This window comes from Camelus bactrianus, chromosome 11 (assembly GCF_048773025.1).
Source record: "Camelus bactrianus isolate YW-2024 breed Bactrian camel chromosome 11, ASM4877302v1, whole genome shotgun sequence".
Lineage (NCBI taxonomy): Eukaryota > Metazoa > Chordata > Mammalia > Artiodactyla > Camelidae > Camelus > Camelus bactrianus.
In genome coordinates, this window is record NC_133549.1 from 8,210,258 (window position 1) to 8,224,758 (window position 14,501).

Below are 14,501 nucleotides of genomic sequence, written 5' to 3' on the forward strand. Positions count from 1 at the left end.
ACAGCAGCCCCGTCCGCTTTCCTGTGATGATGGAAGTGGAGGGATGTTGGGGGGGACTTGTCCCCAGATGCTCCCGCCTGGTACTGATGTGCCCACAGCAGACTTGGAGTTTTGTTTCCTGTCACGTTTTTACTTCTCTGGGCTGGATGTTGGCCTTTTGAAAAGATGAATCTCATTCAAAAACCACAAGATGGCTTTCAATATGTCTGTAAGTCAGAATAATAAAGCCGAGGGCAGGAAAACCCCAATTTGGACTCATAGGTGGCGTGTCTCATGGAGGGGGGACATGGCTTATTTTGAATGCATCATGAATGTCCATGGTCTGAGCACCCAGAATCATGTGTGTATGTGTGTGAGACAACAATTTTAGGCCGTAAGTACTTTCCATAAGGACCGTGTTGTTTTAGCTCATGACACACTCTTTGGCTGGGTCCCTGGGAGAGGACCTGCCCCAAACTCTTCCAGCTGCATCAGCCCAGCCTGGCATCCATGAAGCCCGCAGAAACCACGGTGTTTTTGTGTGTGTGTCTTAGAAAGGATGGTGCTGCCTGTCTTTCATTCTCACTATGGAGATTCTGTTCTGGTACATTCTGCTAGCGTTCTGTTCTCCTCACTTCCCTCTTCCCTACAGTGACCCTCAAGAGAGAACATTTTAGAATGTCTCAAGTGGGTTCTGTGCATTAAATCTAGCCAGAAATACAAATGATGTCACACGTGGGAATTTCATGTCTCATACTTCCCTGATGTGGATTTCCTTAATGAGATCCAGTTAAAAAAAAGAAAGTCTCTCTGCTTTGGAATGGCTCTAAGGGCTCAAAGTCTTGCTTTCTCTCGGCAGAGTATAATATATTACATGGTGACGTCCCCTAAACTGCTCTCCTGGATCAAAAATGAATCACTTCTGAAGTCCCTGCAGCCCTTCGCCAAGTGGCATTACATTGAGCGTGACCTTGCAATGTTCAACATGAACATTGACGATGACTACGTTCCATGTCTCCAGGGGATAACGCGGGCCAGCTACTGCAACGTTTACCTGGAGTGGATTCAGTACTGTGCACGGAAAAGGCAAGAGGTGGGTAAGGGAGGCGGGGCTGGAGGAGCCGAATGTAAATTGGAAAGACAAGGAACATCATACAGACCATCTGTTTTTGTACTCTGCTTCAAAGCTAAAGACACACGCAGACTGAAAGTGAGGGGACAGAGAAAGAGATCACATGCCAGTGGAAATCAAAAGAAAGCTGGGGTAGCAAAACTCGTATCAGACAACATACTGTCATAAAATAGAGGCGAGAAAGGACGTTGGTATTGGGATAAATGTTTATTTAACAATTAAACAAGATGAAATGGAAGAATTCATATACCATGTCACTAGTGATGAAGCCTTGAAGGTACAATTTCCTGTTTACCGTGCTCAGGGTCAGTGCATTTTTTTAACACTTAATGAAATATGGTTATTATTTAATTAACCTATATTTGATGCATTGTATTTGGCATGAAGAGAAAAAATGAGAAAAGCACACATTCCTCTCTCTGGGAGCTAGTTGGCTAGTAGGAAAAATATACATGTGAACAAAAATTAAATAAAATATCAACATTGATTCTTTAATGAAAGTGTCTATAAGATACAAATGATGGGTGATGTTTCAAGCATACCTTGACTGTGGTTATAAATCAACATAAATGACAGGAAAACGCCTCAAGAACATCGTCTAGGTCGGCTATCTTCAATTCCTCTCCTTCTATCTTCTCTTTCTCTCTCTTTTTTTTTTTTTTTTTTTTTTTTTTCCCGTTAGGGTCAATGCAGTTTTAAGCCTCGATCATGGTTTTAAAATTCTGGACACTTCTTTGCATAGAGTTACTTTTCAAGATTTCTGTACAGAGGGTATCTGTGCTGAAATACATAGGATTTACTGAACATATGGAATCACAGACAAGCAAATTCTATTTAGCAATCAGATGGTCTGAGCTACTTCTGTAGCTGGTGTGTGCATGTGTGCATTATTACATGCTGAGGACACTTCTGGAGATGAATGCAGCTTCCTAGAAATGAAACCAAGGACAATGACATCTTATAAAAGGCAGAAGAGGAGGCAGGCAAGGAGAAAGGGGAGGGAAGCAAGTGAAGGGAGTGGGTAGTCTCTGCTTCTTGGGGTTTGAAAAGCTTCCTGAGATGTGCTGGTGGATCCGAGTTGAAAGCTGCCTTCTCATCAGCTGACGAAGTAACTGTATAAGCAGGAGCAAGTAAACCAAATTACGACCCCAGCCCAGGTCCTTGACCTTCTCACACGTGATTAAAAACAGGCAGGAGGAAGAGTAGACGGCAGAAGCTGCCTCCTCCAGATGCAGCAAGGAGATCGTGTGCTGCACCTCTTCTGGGGGCTGAGAGAGCCCAGAATCTCAATTTTCCCGGCCGTCCCGAGATGGCCCTCCTCTTTTCTCATACAGGAAATTACTTTGTCTTTCTTGCAAAAGATATTTCAGTTTTAAATTCCTCTGTATCGCCTCTCACCCCTCTTTTTAAGCTGACTATTGATGACCCCCTTAATTTAATCGTGGGTTGTGGGGTTATGGGCAGTTCCACAGGCTCGTCGATGTAGAGAGAACCAAAAACCCCCATTTGCACTTGATTCCTATATTTCTTGTCTCCCTGCTGGTGTGCCTGTCCCCTGCATTGGACAGGGTTAATTGAAGGTGGGTTAATGTGAGGATTCATTTGACTCTGAGCTCTGACCATCTTCCTGCCCCGAGGTGCCTCATTCACAATTCTAGGAAATTGGGCCAGCAAGCCCCACGTTAGCCCCATTATTTCCCTAAAGCAGCTTCCCTATTTAAATTTTTTGCCATGTCCAACCTCAAGAGCAAGTGTCTCAGGAAGCAGAGTCTCCCCTTCCCCCTCCCTCAGGTCATTTCAGTGGGGACCGGACAACCGCGGCGGCGGGCGTCTGGAAAGCCCTGCATTTCTGGTTCTATGCTGGCGCGTGGAGGAGCCCACGTGACCACTGACCTGACGTCCTTGTTCTTTCAGCCCTCGAAGAACCTGGACAGTGACGAGGACTCTCCCCTGGTGACGCTGTCCTTTGCGCTCTGCATCCTGGGGAGGAGAGCCCTGGGAACAGCAGCACACAACATGGCCCTCAGGTACCCGGGGGGAGGATGCTCCAGGCACCGACTTTCTGTTTGATAGATTTTTGTCAATCATCTTCTTTATCTGAAAGTTGGACTGCTGCTACTTCTTCCAGAGTGTTCTTTCCCTAATAAATCACGTTGAGCCTGAGAGAAGACTTTTCTTGATCACAGTCATGTTGTGGAGTATTAGATATGGAAATAGCATTAACGCTGAATGCTCAGAACCCCGGGATTCTGGGTACGGGCAGGGCCTTCTGGGTTACAAAGGGTCCTTGCAAACTTCCTGGGAAGATTCAGTGAAGCTGTGTGTGCAAAGTGCCTCACCTGAGATTCAGCAGCATTCACTTGATTATTGGATGCTTGATTATTGGGGCTTTGATTATCAGATGTTCCTTCTCTTGCTTTTTCAAACTCTGTACTACATCTCCCCCTTCTGTGTGTAAATAACCCGTTTCTCTTCTCAAAGAATGAAACGATTTTGAGTTTATTTTTTATTGTCTAGCATGGCATTTATTTTCTTATTGATGCATCATCAGTTTACAATGTTGTGTCAATTTCTGGGGTACAGTGTAACGTTTCAGTCATATATATATATACATACATATATTACTTTTTATGTTCTTTTTCATTATAGGTGACTACAGGGTATTGAATATAGCTCCCTGTGCACAGAAAATTGTTGTTAATCTATTTTATATATAGTAGTGTGTATCTGCAAATCTTGAACTCCCAGTCTATCCTTCCCACCCTCTTTCTCCCTTGGTGACCTTGAGTTTCATTTTAAACTCTCTCCTGGTTGAGGGAGGGTCTAGCTTAGTGGTAGGGTGCACGCTTAGCATGCACAAGGTCGTGGGTTCAATCCCTAGTACCTCCATTAAAAATAAATAATAAAAACCTAATTACTCCCCCTCCTAAAAAAATAAATAATTTAAAATAAATACATAAATAAACTCTCTTCTGGCCCGTCCACCCTCTTTTCCCCCTCTGCCCTCCAGGTCTTGTATCCACAAACGAGCCCTTGAGCTTGCTTTCACCTGCGAAACTGTGTTTGCTCACAGCCCCCACCTCATGGCCAGCCTGCCATCTCCAGCAAAACTGCTCCCCTGAACTTCATCAGCCACCTCCTCGTCACCCCAGTTGGTGGCCATTCAGCACTGGGGACCAAGTGTCCCCAATTCCACCTGTCCCTTAGAGTCACCTTGATCAGTGCACAGGAGACTCTCTGGAGGGGCTTGTAAATATCCCAGTGCCCAGGCCCGGCCCCTGTGCAGAGCCGTCACATCAGAATCCCTGTGGGTGGACCACCCATCAGGGTCTTTTTATGGCTTGTCAAGTGCTTCATCCTGCAGCCAAGGCTGAGGATCGTACAGGGGAAGCTTAAAAGCAAGAGCTCTTCTAAGGCACCTCCGCTCGCTGGTTTCTCCTTTCCTGGGGCTTTCTTCCAGATTTCTGTGCTGTATCCTTGCTTCGGTGCTTTGCCAAAGGGGTTCTTTTGATATTCGACTTGAGTGAGTTTGGGGGTTGGTTATTCGGCTGGGCAGCTTCTTAAGGGCAAAACCCACTTGTGTGTTTGTTTAACAACCCTCACCAACCCTGGTGGCTAGGTACACAAGCCCAGGCAGTCTTGTTGACTGTGGTTCCCAGGGCCTTCCTGCAGGGGGCAGCTGCGAGTCATTGCTGGCGGCAAGTCGCGGACAGGCATCTTCCGTGACACACGTGACTTGGTAAAGGGTGAAGGGGTGTGGCCGGCAATCCTTCCATCTCTCAAGAACCAAAGTGGTTAGAATTTGAGGCAGCTATTCCTTCAACTCCCACGTCTCAGAGCTTTGGGACTTTCTTCATAGGTGAAGGATGCTTACTAAGTATAATAGTGTGTAAATCCTGTCCTAGGAAAGACTCTGGGCAGAAGCTGACCAACTCTCGGAGCCTCCTTTCCCTCCTACCTGACTCAGCCTCATACTAGACCCAGTCAGGTCCCTCTGTGGTCCTCTGGGACTGAATTTGATGGTTGTTTGAAAGTCTAGCAGAAGTTTCATTCGTGGGCTTTGTGAAACAGTACAACGCAGCTCCTGTAATACTGTAAATGGACAATACTGTTTTTGAGAAGGGCTCTAGAAGGTTCTGGAATCACAAAATGAGTCTTCGGATGGTCACAGCATCCAGACAGATGATCTTCTGTTGAATCAAGTGAAGTTTCTTTTTTTTTTTTAATAAATTTCAAATTTTCTTGACGATTACAAATACAATGCTTCAAAGATTTCTCTTTCAGTTCCCACCTAATGTATTTTCAGACCTCTTCCATCTTGTTCTTCGTGGAGTTTGTTCAAGTATTCCAGGTGTTTCTTGCTTGGCCGGCTGTATTTATTTTTTTTTTTTCCCTTGATTAAGCACCAGGCTCACCAGCTGCTTGGTTAAACCTTGTTTTGATGAGATTTTCTTTGTTTCAAACAGTTTCTCATACTCCATGTCAGCTCTGCGTGTTCCAAACAGAGTGATGGGATAAATCTGGGAATAATACTCTTGGCATGCTAGGGAAAGATTTGATTATCTGGGGCTGATTCGCTCCACTGAGAGGTCCCATACCCTACTAGGAATCCTACAGCATGCTTTCATTTCAGTCCTTGACTTACTAAAGGTAAGTTATTTTGCACACTGCCCTGGGCCAGTGGTTCGGGGTCTGAAGTCCATGAAGTTCTGATTTTGTTGGCTATGTTGTGGGGGCGGTTGGGGGCGGTGGGGGACACAGTGGGACAGGGGAGGTTGGAATCTGACCGGGTTGGCTCCAAACACACAGCTGTGCTCTACGTTTCACATGTCAGGCTTCAGTAAATGGTGGTGCTTGTGAAAAATGGTTCCACAGCTCAAAATACTTTTAAACATAATTTTTATAGAGTCAAACTGCTCTCTGAAACTCTGTTCCAGTTTCTACTCTCACTGTATTTTGCCATGCCCTGACTTATGCTGGATATTCAATCTTCTTTAATTTTTCTAGTCGCATGGGTAAAAATAAAATCTCATTCTTCTTTGAATTTGCATTTCCATTATTAATAGTGAGGGACAGACTCTTTACATGTGATTGGGCATGTATTTTTTTCTGTAATTTGCTACACCCATTTTTATAAGATACTTTCTGATTTTTTTGGAGCTATTCTGTTATTAAGATAATTAATACGTGTTAAAAAGTATCTTCTATCAAGGGTTAATTTATTTTTATTCATGACAACTTTTAAAAATTTTTATTATATTATTTCTGGATTTTATGTCTTTCTTCAAAGTGTTTTTGCAGCTCCAGGATAGAAAAATGCTAGCCTCTGTTTTCTTTGGCGATTTCTAGAGTTTTGTTTCTTTCCATTTAGTTTTTGAATATCAGGTCTTGGGATTTGACTTGACTGAGTGGCTAATTAGCGGCCTTGTTACTGTTTCATGGATTCTGGCAGAGGACGTGAGACTCCGGGTCCAGAGACAAAGGGTGCTTCCTCACAGCACAGTATCAGCTATTCCTATAGATTCCTTTGCTCCCAGGGCCTGGGGGTGGTGCTGAACATCTGTTCTCCATCTCGGGAGAAGACCGCCAAGCTCAGGGAGCCAGCCATCCTACAGCAGGGAGAAATGCTACCTCCCCTCTCAACGATGCTCTTGGCAAACACAGCTCTGAGAAACCACCTAGGCACGCATTCTTGGCACACCCGGTAGGATGGGTCAAGGAATGAGGCCCATCAGGGACTGGCTCCCAACAAACCCATGCAGAATATATTCCCATACACGATGGGAGCTAGGGGTCCTTTTTTTCCCCCAAGTGGGTAGCTGGTAGTCCAACACTGTTTGCTACATAGCTCATCATTAGTTAGGTAGTAGTCAGTTAAACTCACCACCAACTTGAAATACCACTTTTGCCACAGACCACATGCCCCTGCGTAAATAACGCACTTCTGGATTTACACTTTGGTTAATGTGAACGGCGTCTCTGTCCTTGACAACAAAACCACACTGGTTGGTTGACAAGAGTGATGCACTGTTTCAGTATCTGATACGCCTGCTGCCCCTGTTTTGTGGTGGGACAGCTATTCCTGCTCATTTTCTCCTCCGGTGAAACTTACTCTTTTGACATTCTTTTTTAATTGAAGTTCAGTTGATCTACAATGTTGTGTTAGTCTCGGGTGTACAGCATAGTGATTCAGGTGTACATATGCATTTTCATTTTGTTTTCCATTATGGTTTATCACAGGATATTGAATATAGTTCCCTGTGCTGTGCAGTAGGACCTTGCTGTTCATCTCTTTTTCGTACAGTAGTGTGTGTCTTCTGATCCCACCCTCCTAGTTTATCCCTCTCCTCCCTTTCCCCTTTGGTAACTGTAAGTTTGTTTTCTATGTCTGTGAGTCTGTTTCTGTTTGGTAATTAAGTTCAGTTTTTATCATATCCTAGATTCCACATATAAGTAATAGCATATGGTATTTTTCTTTCACTTTCTGACTTACTTCACTTAGAATGATCATCTCCAGGTCCATCCATGTTGCTGCAAATGGCATTATTTTATTCTTTTTCATGGCTGAGTGGTATTCCACCATATATATATATATATATCCCACAACTTCTTTATCCAGTCATCTCTTGATGAACATTTAGGTTGCTTATCCTTGTATAATTTTAACTCAGGAGTATGCCCTTAGGTGCGTGTTATGAGACCTAACAAGTCATCCTCACATATTTGATGTTAAAGAGCAGCAGATGATCTTGAACACTGACTCCTCAGATGAGCCTCACTAGCCTAAGTCACAATCTCTGCTTCACTTGATGGGCTGGTGGGGGAAATATTTTGACTTTACAACAGTGATACAGCTTTGATAGACTATCCTCCAGAAAGGAAAATATGTGCATGCAAAATTAGGATGAGCAAAAGGAGAATCATCTTAAGTGATGAGCTGAATGCAAGTGAGCAAAAGAGCACAAGTAGATAAAATGTCTTCAAAGAAAATGTCTGTATATTGTGGAGACACAGTGAGTTCATAGGGATGGGACAAGCAAACACTGGTCGTATATGAAGTTGGAGCTTGGGGCTTATCTCCCTTGTAGAACTGTGTCACCTGCTGAAGAAAGGCATACACATATAAAGTCATGTTTTAGCAGGAAGTCAAAATAGTTTCACTGACCCCAGGGGCTAAAAGATGTCTTGAAGACTGTCTTCAAGTACATGAGAGGTGAGGAGAGGAGCCTGTGGACGGTCCATTTATAGAGGCGAGAAGAGACCTGCATTTTACAGCAGCCACACGTTTGCTTGAAGAAGTTTTACTGACTCCTGGAATAACTAGGCTTCTGAGAGAATAGAAAATTATAAGATAAATGTAAGCTAGAAAAATGATAGACAAACAGTCCAGCCATAGATGTCCTGTGCTGGAGGCTGAGAGCCTTGACCTCTGACCTGTGGCAGGAGGTCATGGCCACAGTCTGAGGTCACATCTGCCATTTACCCAGCCCCTCTCACCACAGTGGAATGAGGAAAATAGTGTTCTCAGAAACCCAGGACATAGTCTCAATTTCTCCTCCCAGTCTTCTATTGAAGATGTAACCCCAGACTAGGACCAGATGTCATACTGGATCATCTTGCAGACAAGATTGGGGTCTACCTGACAGACTGGGGTTGGAGACTCCAGAAATCAGAATCTAGAACATGATGCGAGATTCTGGACCAGAGATGAAACTCATCACCCAGATCAGACCAAGATGGCGGAGTTGGAAGCCCCTGAGCCCCTCTCCTCCACGGACACACAAACCTGCAACTACACAGAGCACAACTATCGCTGAGAATGGCCTGAAGACTGGCAGGAGAGATTTTTATACACCGGTGCCCTTCAAAGCAGCTCCCACCCCTGGGGGCCGGCCCCACATGTCAGTGTGTCCCCAGAGGTAGCAGCCAGGCCCGCCCACCACACCCCCACAGCAATCGCAGTCCCACGACAGGAGGCGGACTCAACCCACACAGGGGATAACCTGGGAGCACGTGGCTCTGGTGACCAGGGCATGTTGTACCCCTGGGTCCCACAGGACACCTGCCACATAAGGCCACTCCTTTAAGATTGGAAGAAGTAGCTGATGTACCTAATACAGAGAAACAAACAGAGGGAAGTGGGCAAAAGGAGGAGACAAAAGAGCACCTTCCAAACCAAAGAACAAGACAAAACCCCAGAAGAAGAACCAAATGAAACAGAGATAAGCAGTGCACCAGAGAAAGAGTTTAAAGGAAGGGTCATAACCATGCTCACCAAAAGCAGGAGAAGAATGGATGAACACAGAACATCAGCAAAGAGATAGAAAATACAAAAAAGGACCAGTTAGAATTGCACTGTGTGAGAAATTCTCCTACCCTGGCCCTGTGCGTGGGTCTCATGCCGAGGTCCCACTCCCTTCTTCTCTGAGATGTCTGGACGTCTTGAAAGACATCCAGGCCCTGGTCCTGTGAGTCCCAAACCTCACTTCACCCCAGTATCACCTGGGCAGCTTAATCAAAATACAGACCCCAGACTCCATCACAAACCACTAGCTTAGACTCTCTGGGAGCTGGATCTGGAAATCGAGTTTTGATTTTTCAACAACTGCCAAGAGATTGTTTCTTCCGCAGCCAACCTGATCCCAGTCTTCAGGCCTTGGGGGGCACTTTTCACTAGATAATAGCAAGTAAGTTGATCTCATTGATTCAGAGGCTCAGAAGCAAAGACCTGTTGACTGCTAACCCATCAGCAGGCCAAATGTAGTTTTACAAAAGCTTTTCATCAAATCTTGCCTTTTAACCATTTCTCGCTTGGGAATTACGATTTCTCAGTTTAGCTGGGCTTTCTTTGAAACCATATCATGGACATCCTTTAGCCGCTTGACTGCTCTCCAATGGTCACATGAGATTCTGCAGTGTAAACAGCCTTTGTTTGTGTCTGAAGCCTGTGTTCCTGGGACATACCAGTTCTGGGTGAAAATCAGAATAATGATCAACACAACACTGTAAACTGACTATATTTCAATAAAAATAAAAAATGAAAAATTTTAAAAAGGCATTGAAAAAAAATAAGAATGATGATTGCAGTGAATGTGTGTGAGAGAGGATGAGGTGGGTGCTGTCACTGGCTCTGTTTGACAACCAGAAAAACCGAAGCACAGAGCAGTGCTCTGTGCTCTGTGTCGGCGGAGCAGAGTCACACTCAGACTCCAGATGCCTGTTCCCGCTGGCCACACCGTGTGGTTGATCCCATCTGCCCCGTGGGAACTCTTCAGACAGCCCCATCCGCCTCTCCATGGCGCCGACCATAGCCTCCTCACCCACTTAAGCTCCCTCTGTGGACTGTCTTGTGCTGACACGTGCTGCAGTGGTGCTGACATCACATCGTGGCTCTTGAAATCTCACCGTGGCCCGTGCTGGGGCTTGATGGCCCTAACCTCTCAACTATATTCATCACTAGTGGCCGTGTCATCATATAATGGGAAACGGGGTCGAGAACCAGAGAGACAGGAATAGGAATCGGTATAATCCGAAGGTCACGAAGACCCTGCTTCATGGTCCATGGTGTCTGCAGTGGGTGCAGAGCCTGAGGCAGAGGCTGGAGCATCCTTTCCAACACAGACATGCAAGCACACATACAAACGTGGGCCCGTGTCCCATACACACACACACACATATGCACCCAGGTATAAAGGCAAGATATTACTAAGTAAGAAGAAAAAAAAACACACATGCAGACCGGGCCACCAGTGCGTAGCTGACCCGTGGAACGTGGATGGAGCGTGGCAGAGTCAGTGAAGGGACAACTGTGTCCCCCCGTGTGAGATTATATAGGGAAGCGGGCAGAGGAGGCCCCAGAAAAAACCGGCATGTGTGATCACGCATATCCACATGCAGAAAACCGGATCGCAGCTCAGCAATGAGCATGGACTTACACGTGTGTTAAGGGCTTAATAAAAACAGACTAGGGGCCTGGGCAGTGGCTGCTCTAGTCCCTTGACTGGCTCAGACGTGACCCTGTTTCCTGCTCCAGCTGTTGGCTGTGGGGGTGGGAGCCCGTCTTCTACCCGATGATGCTCTAAGTCAGACGTGAGCTGCAGGCGTCCGGAGACCTCTGCTCCCCCTGACCCTCACCCCCAGGGCCTCCTTCCTCCTCTTCATCCTCCTTAAGATAAAGGCAGGTAATGAAACACCCTAGTTTTAGGATGCCTTCAGCTTTAGGGTGCTGGGGGTCATGCCCCGATCTAGTGGAATTCTAATTCAGGCTTTGTTTCCTACCTTGAGACTCACTGTAATAGCACAGCAGTAAGCATCACAATATGTCATTTTTCTCTGAAAATAGACATGACCGGGAAAGTACATCTCACTAGGGGCCTCAGACGGGATGCAGGCGCGTAGCGAGGCTCCTGTGGAAGGGCGTACTCCCCACCGCGGAGTGAGCGGTCCGGGCTGCCCTGCACACGCCGCCCAGCCGACGACGGGCTGAACCCTGGCCCTCCTCTCTGTCTGCGCGTGTTTCTTGGGCATCTTCCTTCCTCTGCCACCATCCCCAGCCCTGCATCCAGAGGAGTGATCGCTCTACACGTATGTGCAAGCAGCGAGGTGCTCTTCGGATCCTTTCCAGAAGATATCCCACTCATTTTTAACTCCCTCTTTTCAGTACTTTGCCCTTCTCTGATGATGGTGGGGCATTTGGGAGCGTTTGTAGTGACATGGACAGCACCATCTGATGAATTTATTTGTGCATTTATTCGTTTGTTTGTTTTATTGAAGTATAGTCAGTTTACAGTGTAGTATGAATTTCTGGATACTTTTTAAAGCTTCCCTCCCCACATCTGCCCTGCTACAGCCTGGCTCTGCCGTCCACCACTCCACTCTCAACACTAGAGCTCACAGCCCCAGGAAGCCTTTGTTCTGCGGGGGGAAGGGGGGAAGGGGAGAGCCTGTGCAGGGCAGCTGCCTCCTGGGACTCCTCCTGGAAGGTTCTGGGCTCCTGCAGGCCACGGCACAAGCTCCATCTTCCAGGTCATGCAGACCCTGGCTGCTTCCGTTTCCCACAGCCTGCTTTGACTCCAAGCCTCAGTGTCTCTCCCAACAGAGCTCTGGGAGGAAATTAATGATAGTGCGAATTAACATTTTGCAATGACGTGCAAAACCAGCAATCAGCGGAGCATTTCCCTGGTGGGCGGGTCTACTGTGCTGTGTGGAATCCAAAGTCTTGCTCGGTGAGCCCGCTCACTGCATCCTTCCGAGCAGCCATCCTCAGAGATTCTCTGCCACGCACATCTCCCTGGGTCTTCTGTCGCAGTTCGACCCCATCAGGGATGCTGTTTCTTGTACTCGCCCCCTCCCCAACTCCCTCTCAGGGATGTCAGAGGCCAGGGTCGTTAGAGGCAGCCGCGATCAAGCGTATTAATGGAAATAGAGGGAAAGAATGAAGGGAGAACAGGTGTTCCCAGCCTCACGATACAGGAAGAGTTGCTTTCCCAAACCCATTCCCTGCGTTGATCCAAAATGTAAAGGATCCTGACCGTGAAAGATTTCCTCTGCTCTCCATCCAGGCAACACTCAATTACAGGCAGGAAATGGAGGCAAAGCCGAAAAACCTAGAAACATAAAAACAGGGACAGTCCTGAGAAATCCTTTGGTCATTCATTTTAACCTTCTCTACTGCACCCTTCCACTAGTCATTCAAAAATTGATACATTGTAACTGACTATAATTCAATTTTTTAAAAAATGTAAAAAAAAAAAAAATCTAATTAAAAAAAAAAAAGAAAGCGTGGGATTGGGAGATGGATATTCCCTGAGAGTCTAAACGGCCAATTTGAGATTTCATTTGGCTTCATTTTATCTCTCCTTATGGTGGTAGAGTCCAGTTTTTATTATGAGTGATACAGCCCCAAAGTACTATCCAGAAACCCAGACAAGACAAAGGAGAGCCCTGGGCTCTTCCTCAGGCTTCCCCATGCCCCCCATCCTGAGAAGTGGAGGCCCGGGAGCCCTTGGACCAGGTGGGACAGCATCTTAGCATCACTCTGAGGGCATACAGGGCAGGCCAGCGCAGACCAGCACCTCCGCCATCACACCTAGGAATTGAGCGCTATTCTGTAAGGCGACCAGTTGTCACGAGGGTCCAAATGTGGGCTGCAGGTGGGACTCCTGCCCCATCAGCCTAAAGATAGTAAGATCCTTCTTGAGGTGACCCATGGGAGACTCAGGCCAGCTCAAGGTGACAGGACGCTGAATGCCTCCGCTCGTGACACACAGTAACCCGACTTTGCTTCACAGCCTGGATTCTTTCCTGTACGGCCTCCACACCCTCTTCAAAGGTGACTTCAGAATCACAGCGCGAGACGAGTGGGTGTTTGCAGACATCGACCTGCTGCACAAAGTTGTCGCCCCGGCTCTCAGGATGTCCCTGAAGCTGCACCAGGTAAATGTCTCTTAAAAAAAAAAAAAAAAGGAATCAGCCTGAAACATTGGGGGAAAAATAACTTTTCAAAAATACGATCCCCTTCCTTGGCATGACATTCTTGAGCGCGCGTGTGACTTAGTTACTAAGCATGCAGACATCACATATTCTCAGTGTCGCCAGATGAGATTTGCTCTTGAGAGCCCCTAGGAGGTGGTGACATCCCACCAGGAGGGAAGATGGGATGTGGCCGGAGAAAATGACATCTGAAGTGCTCACACTGTATCAAAAAGTCACAGGAATTTAAGCCACAGGCTCTTCGCCGAGCATGTCCCTGCAGCCAGGGCTCTGGGATGGGGAGGAGTCCTCCATCCGTCCGCTCAGGGGCAGCATGGGATGTGCAGGTGGACTTGGTCTTGCAGGCCCCTGGCCTCGTGGCCACGTGCACACCCGCCTGGGACTGCCTCTCCGGTCCTCCTGACCCAGGATGGACTTCCCTCCCCAGGACCAGTTCACTTGCCCTGACGAGTATGAAGACCCGGTGGTCCTCTACGAGGCCATCCAGTCCTTTGAGAAGAAGGTGGTGATCTGTCACGAGGGTGACCCGGCCTGGCGGGGAGCCGTACTGTCCAACAAGGAGGAGCTGCTGACCCTGCGGCACGTGGTGGACGAGGGCGCGGACGAGTACAAGGTCATCATGCTGCACAGAAGCTTCCTGAGCTTCAAGGTGATCAAGGTACAGCGGCCACGCTTCCTGGCTGGTGCGAGCCTCCCATCTGGGGAGAATGGTAGAAGAAACAGGATGGGTTGGCACCAATGCTCACGCCCCGGTGCCAGCATACCCTGTGTAGAGCCACCCTCTGGGGGAAGTACTGGCCAGCACGCAGCGTAGTCCCCGGGGCGGGTGGTACATCCCCGCCAGGGCCGTTTCCCACCCAGGGAGCCGGTGTGCAGGTGAGGGCTTTGGCGAGAAGTC

General features: G+C 47.2%; 1 protein-coding gene across 6 annotated transcripts in view; it reads left to right on the forward strand.

Moving 5' to 3' along the window:
- LOC105066695 (pecanex 2) overlaps window positions 1-14,501 on the forward strand; it is a 271,254-nt gene that overhangs the window by 243,624 nt on the left and 13,129 nt on the right. For 5 of the 6 annotated variants that reach the window (XR_012509907.1, XM_074373145.1, XM_045514586.2 and 2 more), the window contains 4 exons: window positions 839-1,072; window positions 3,026-3,138; window positions 13,402-13,546; window positions 14,031-14,261. Coding sequence is in view for 5 of the 6 variants with exons in the window: in XM_074373145.1 (XP_074229246.1) it covers window positions 839-1,072; window positions 3,026-3,138; window positions 13,402-13,546; window positions 14,031-14,261 (723 nt within the window). In the remaining variant the exon portion in view is untranslated. The remainder of the gene's footprint in view (window positions 1-838; window positions 1,073-3,025; window positions 3,139-13,401; window positions 13,547-14,030; window positions 14,262-14,501) is intronic. The other variant, XM_074373144.1, reaches the window with a different exon arrangement.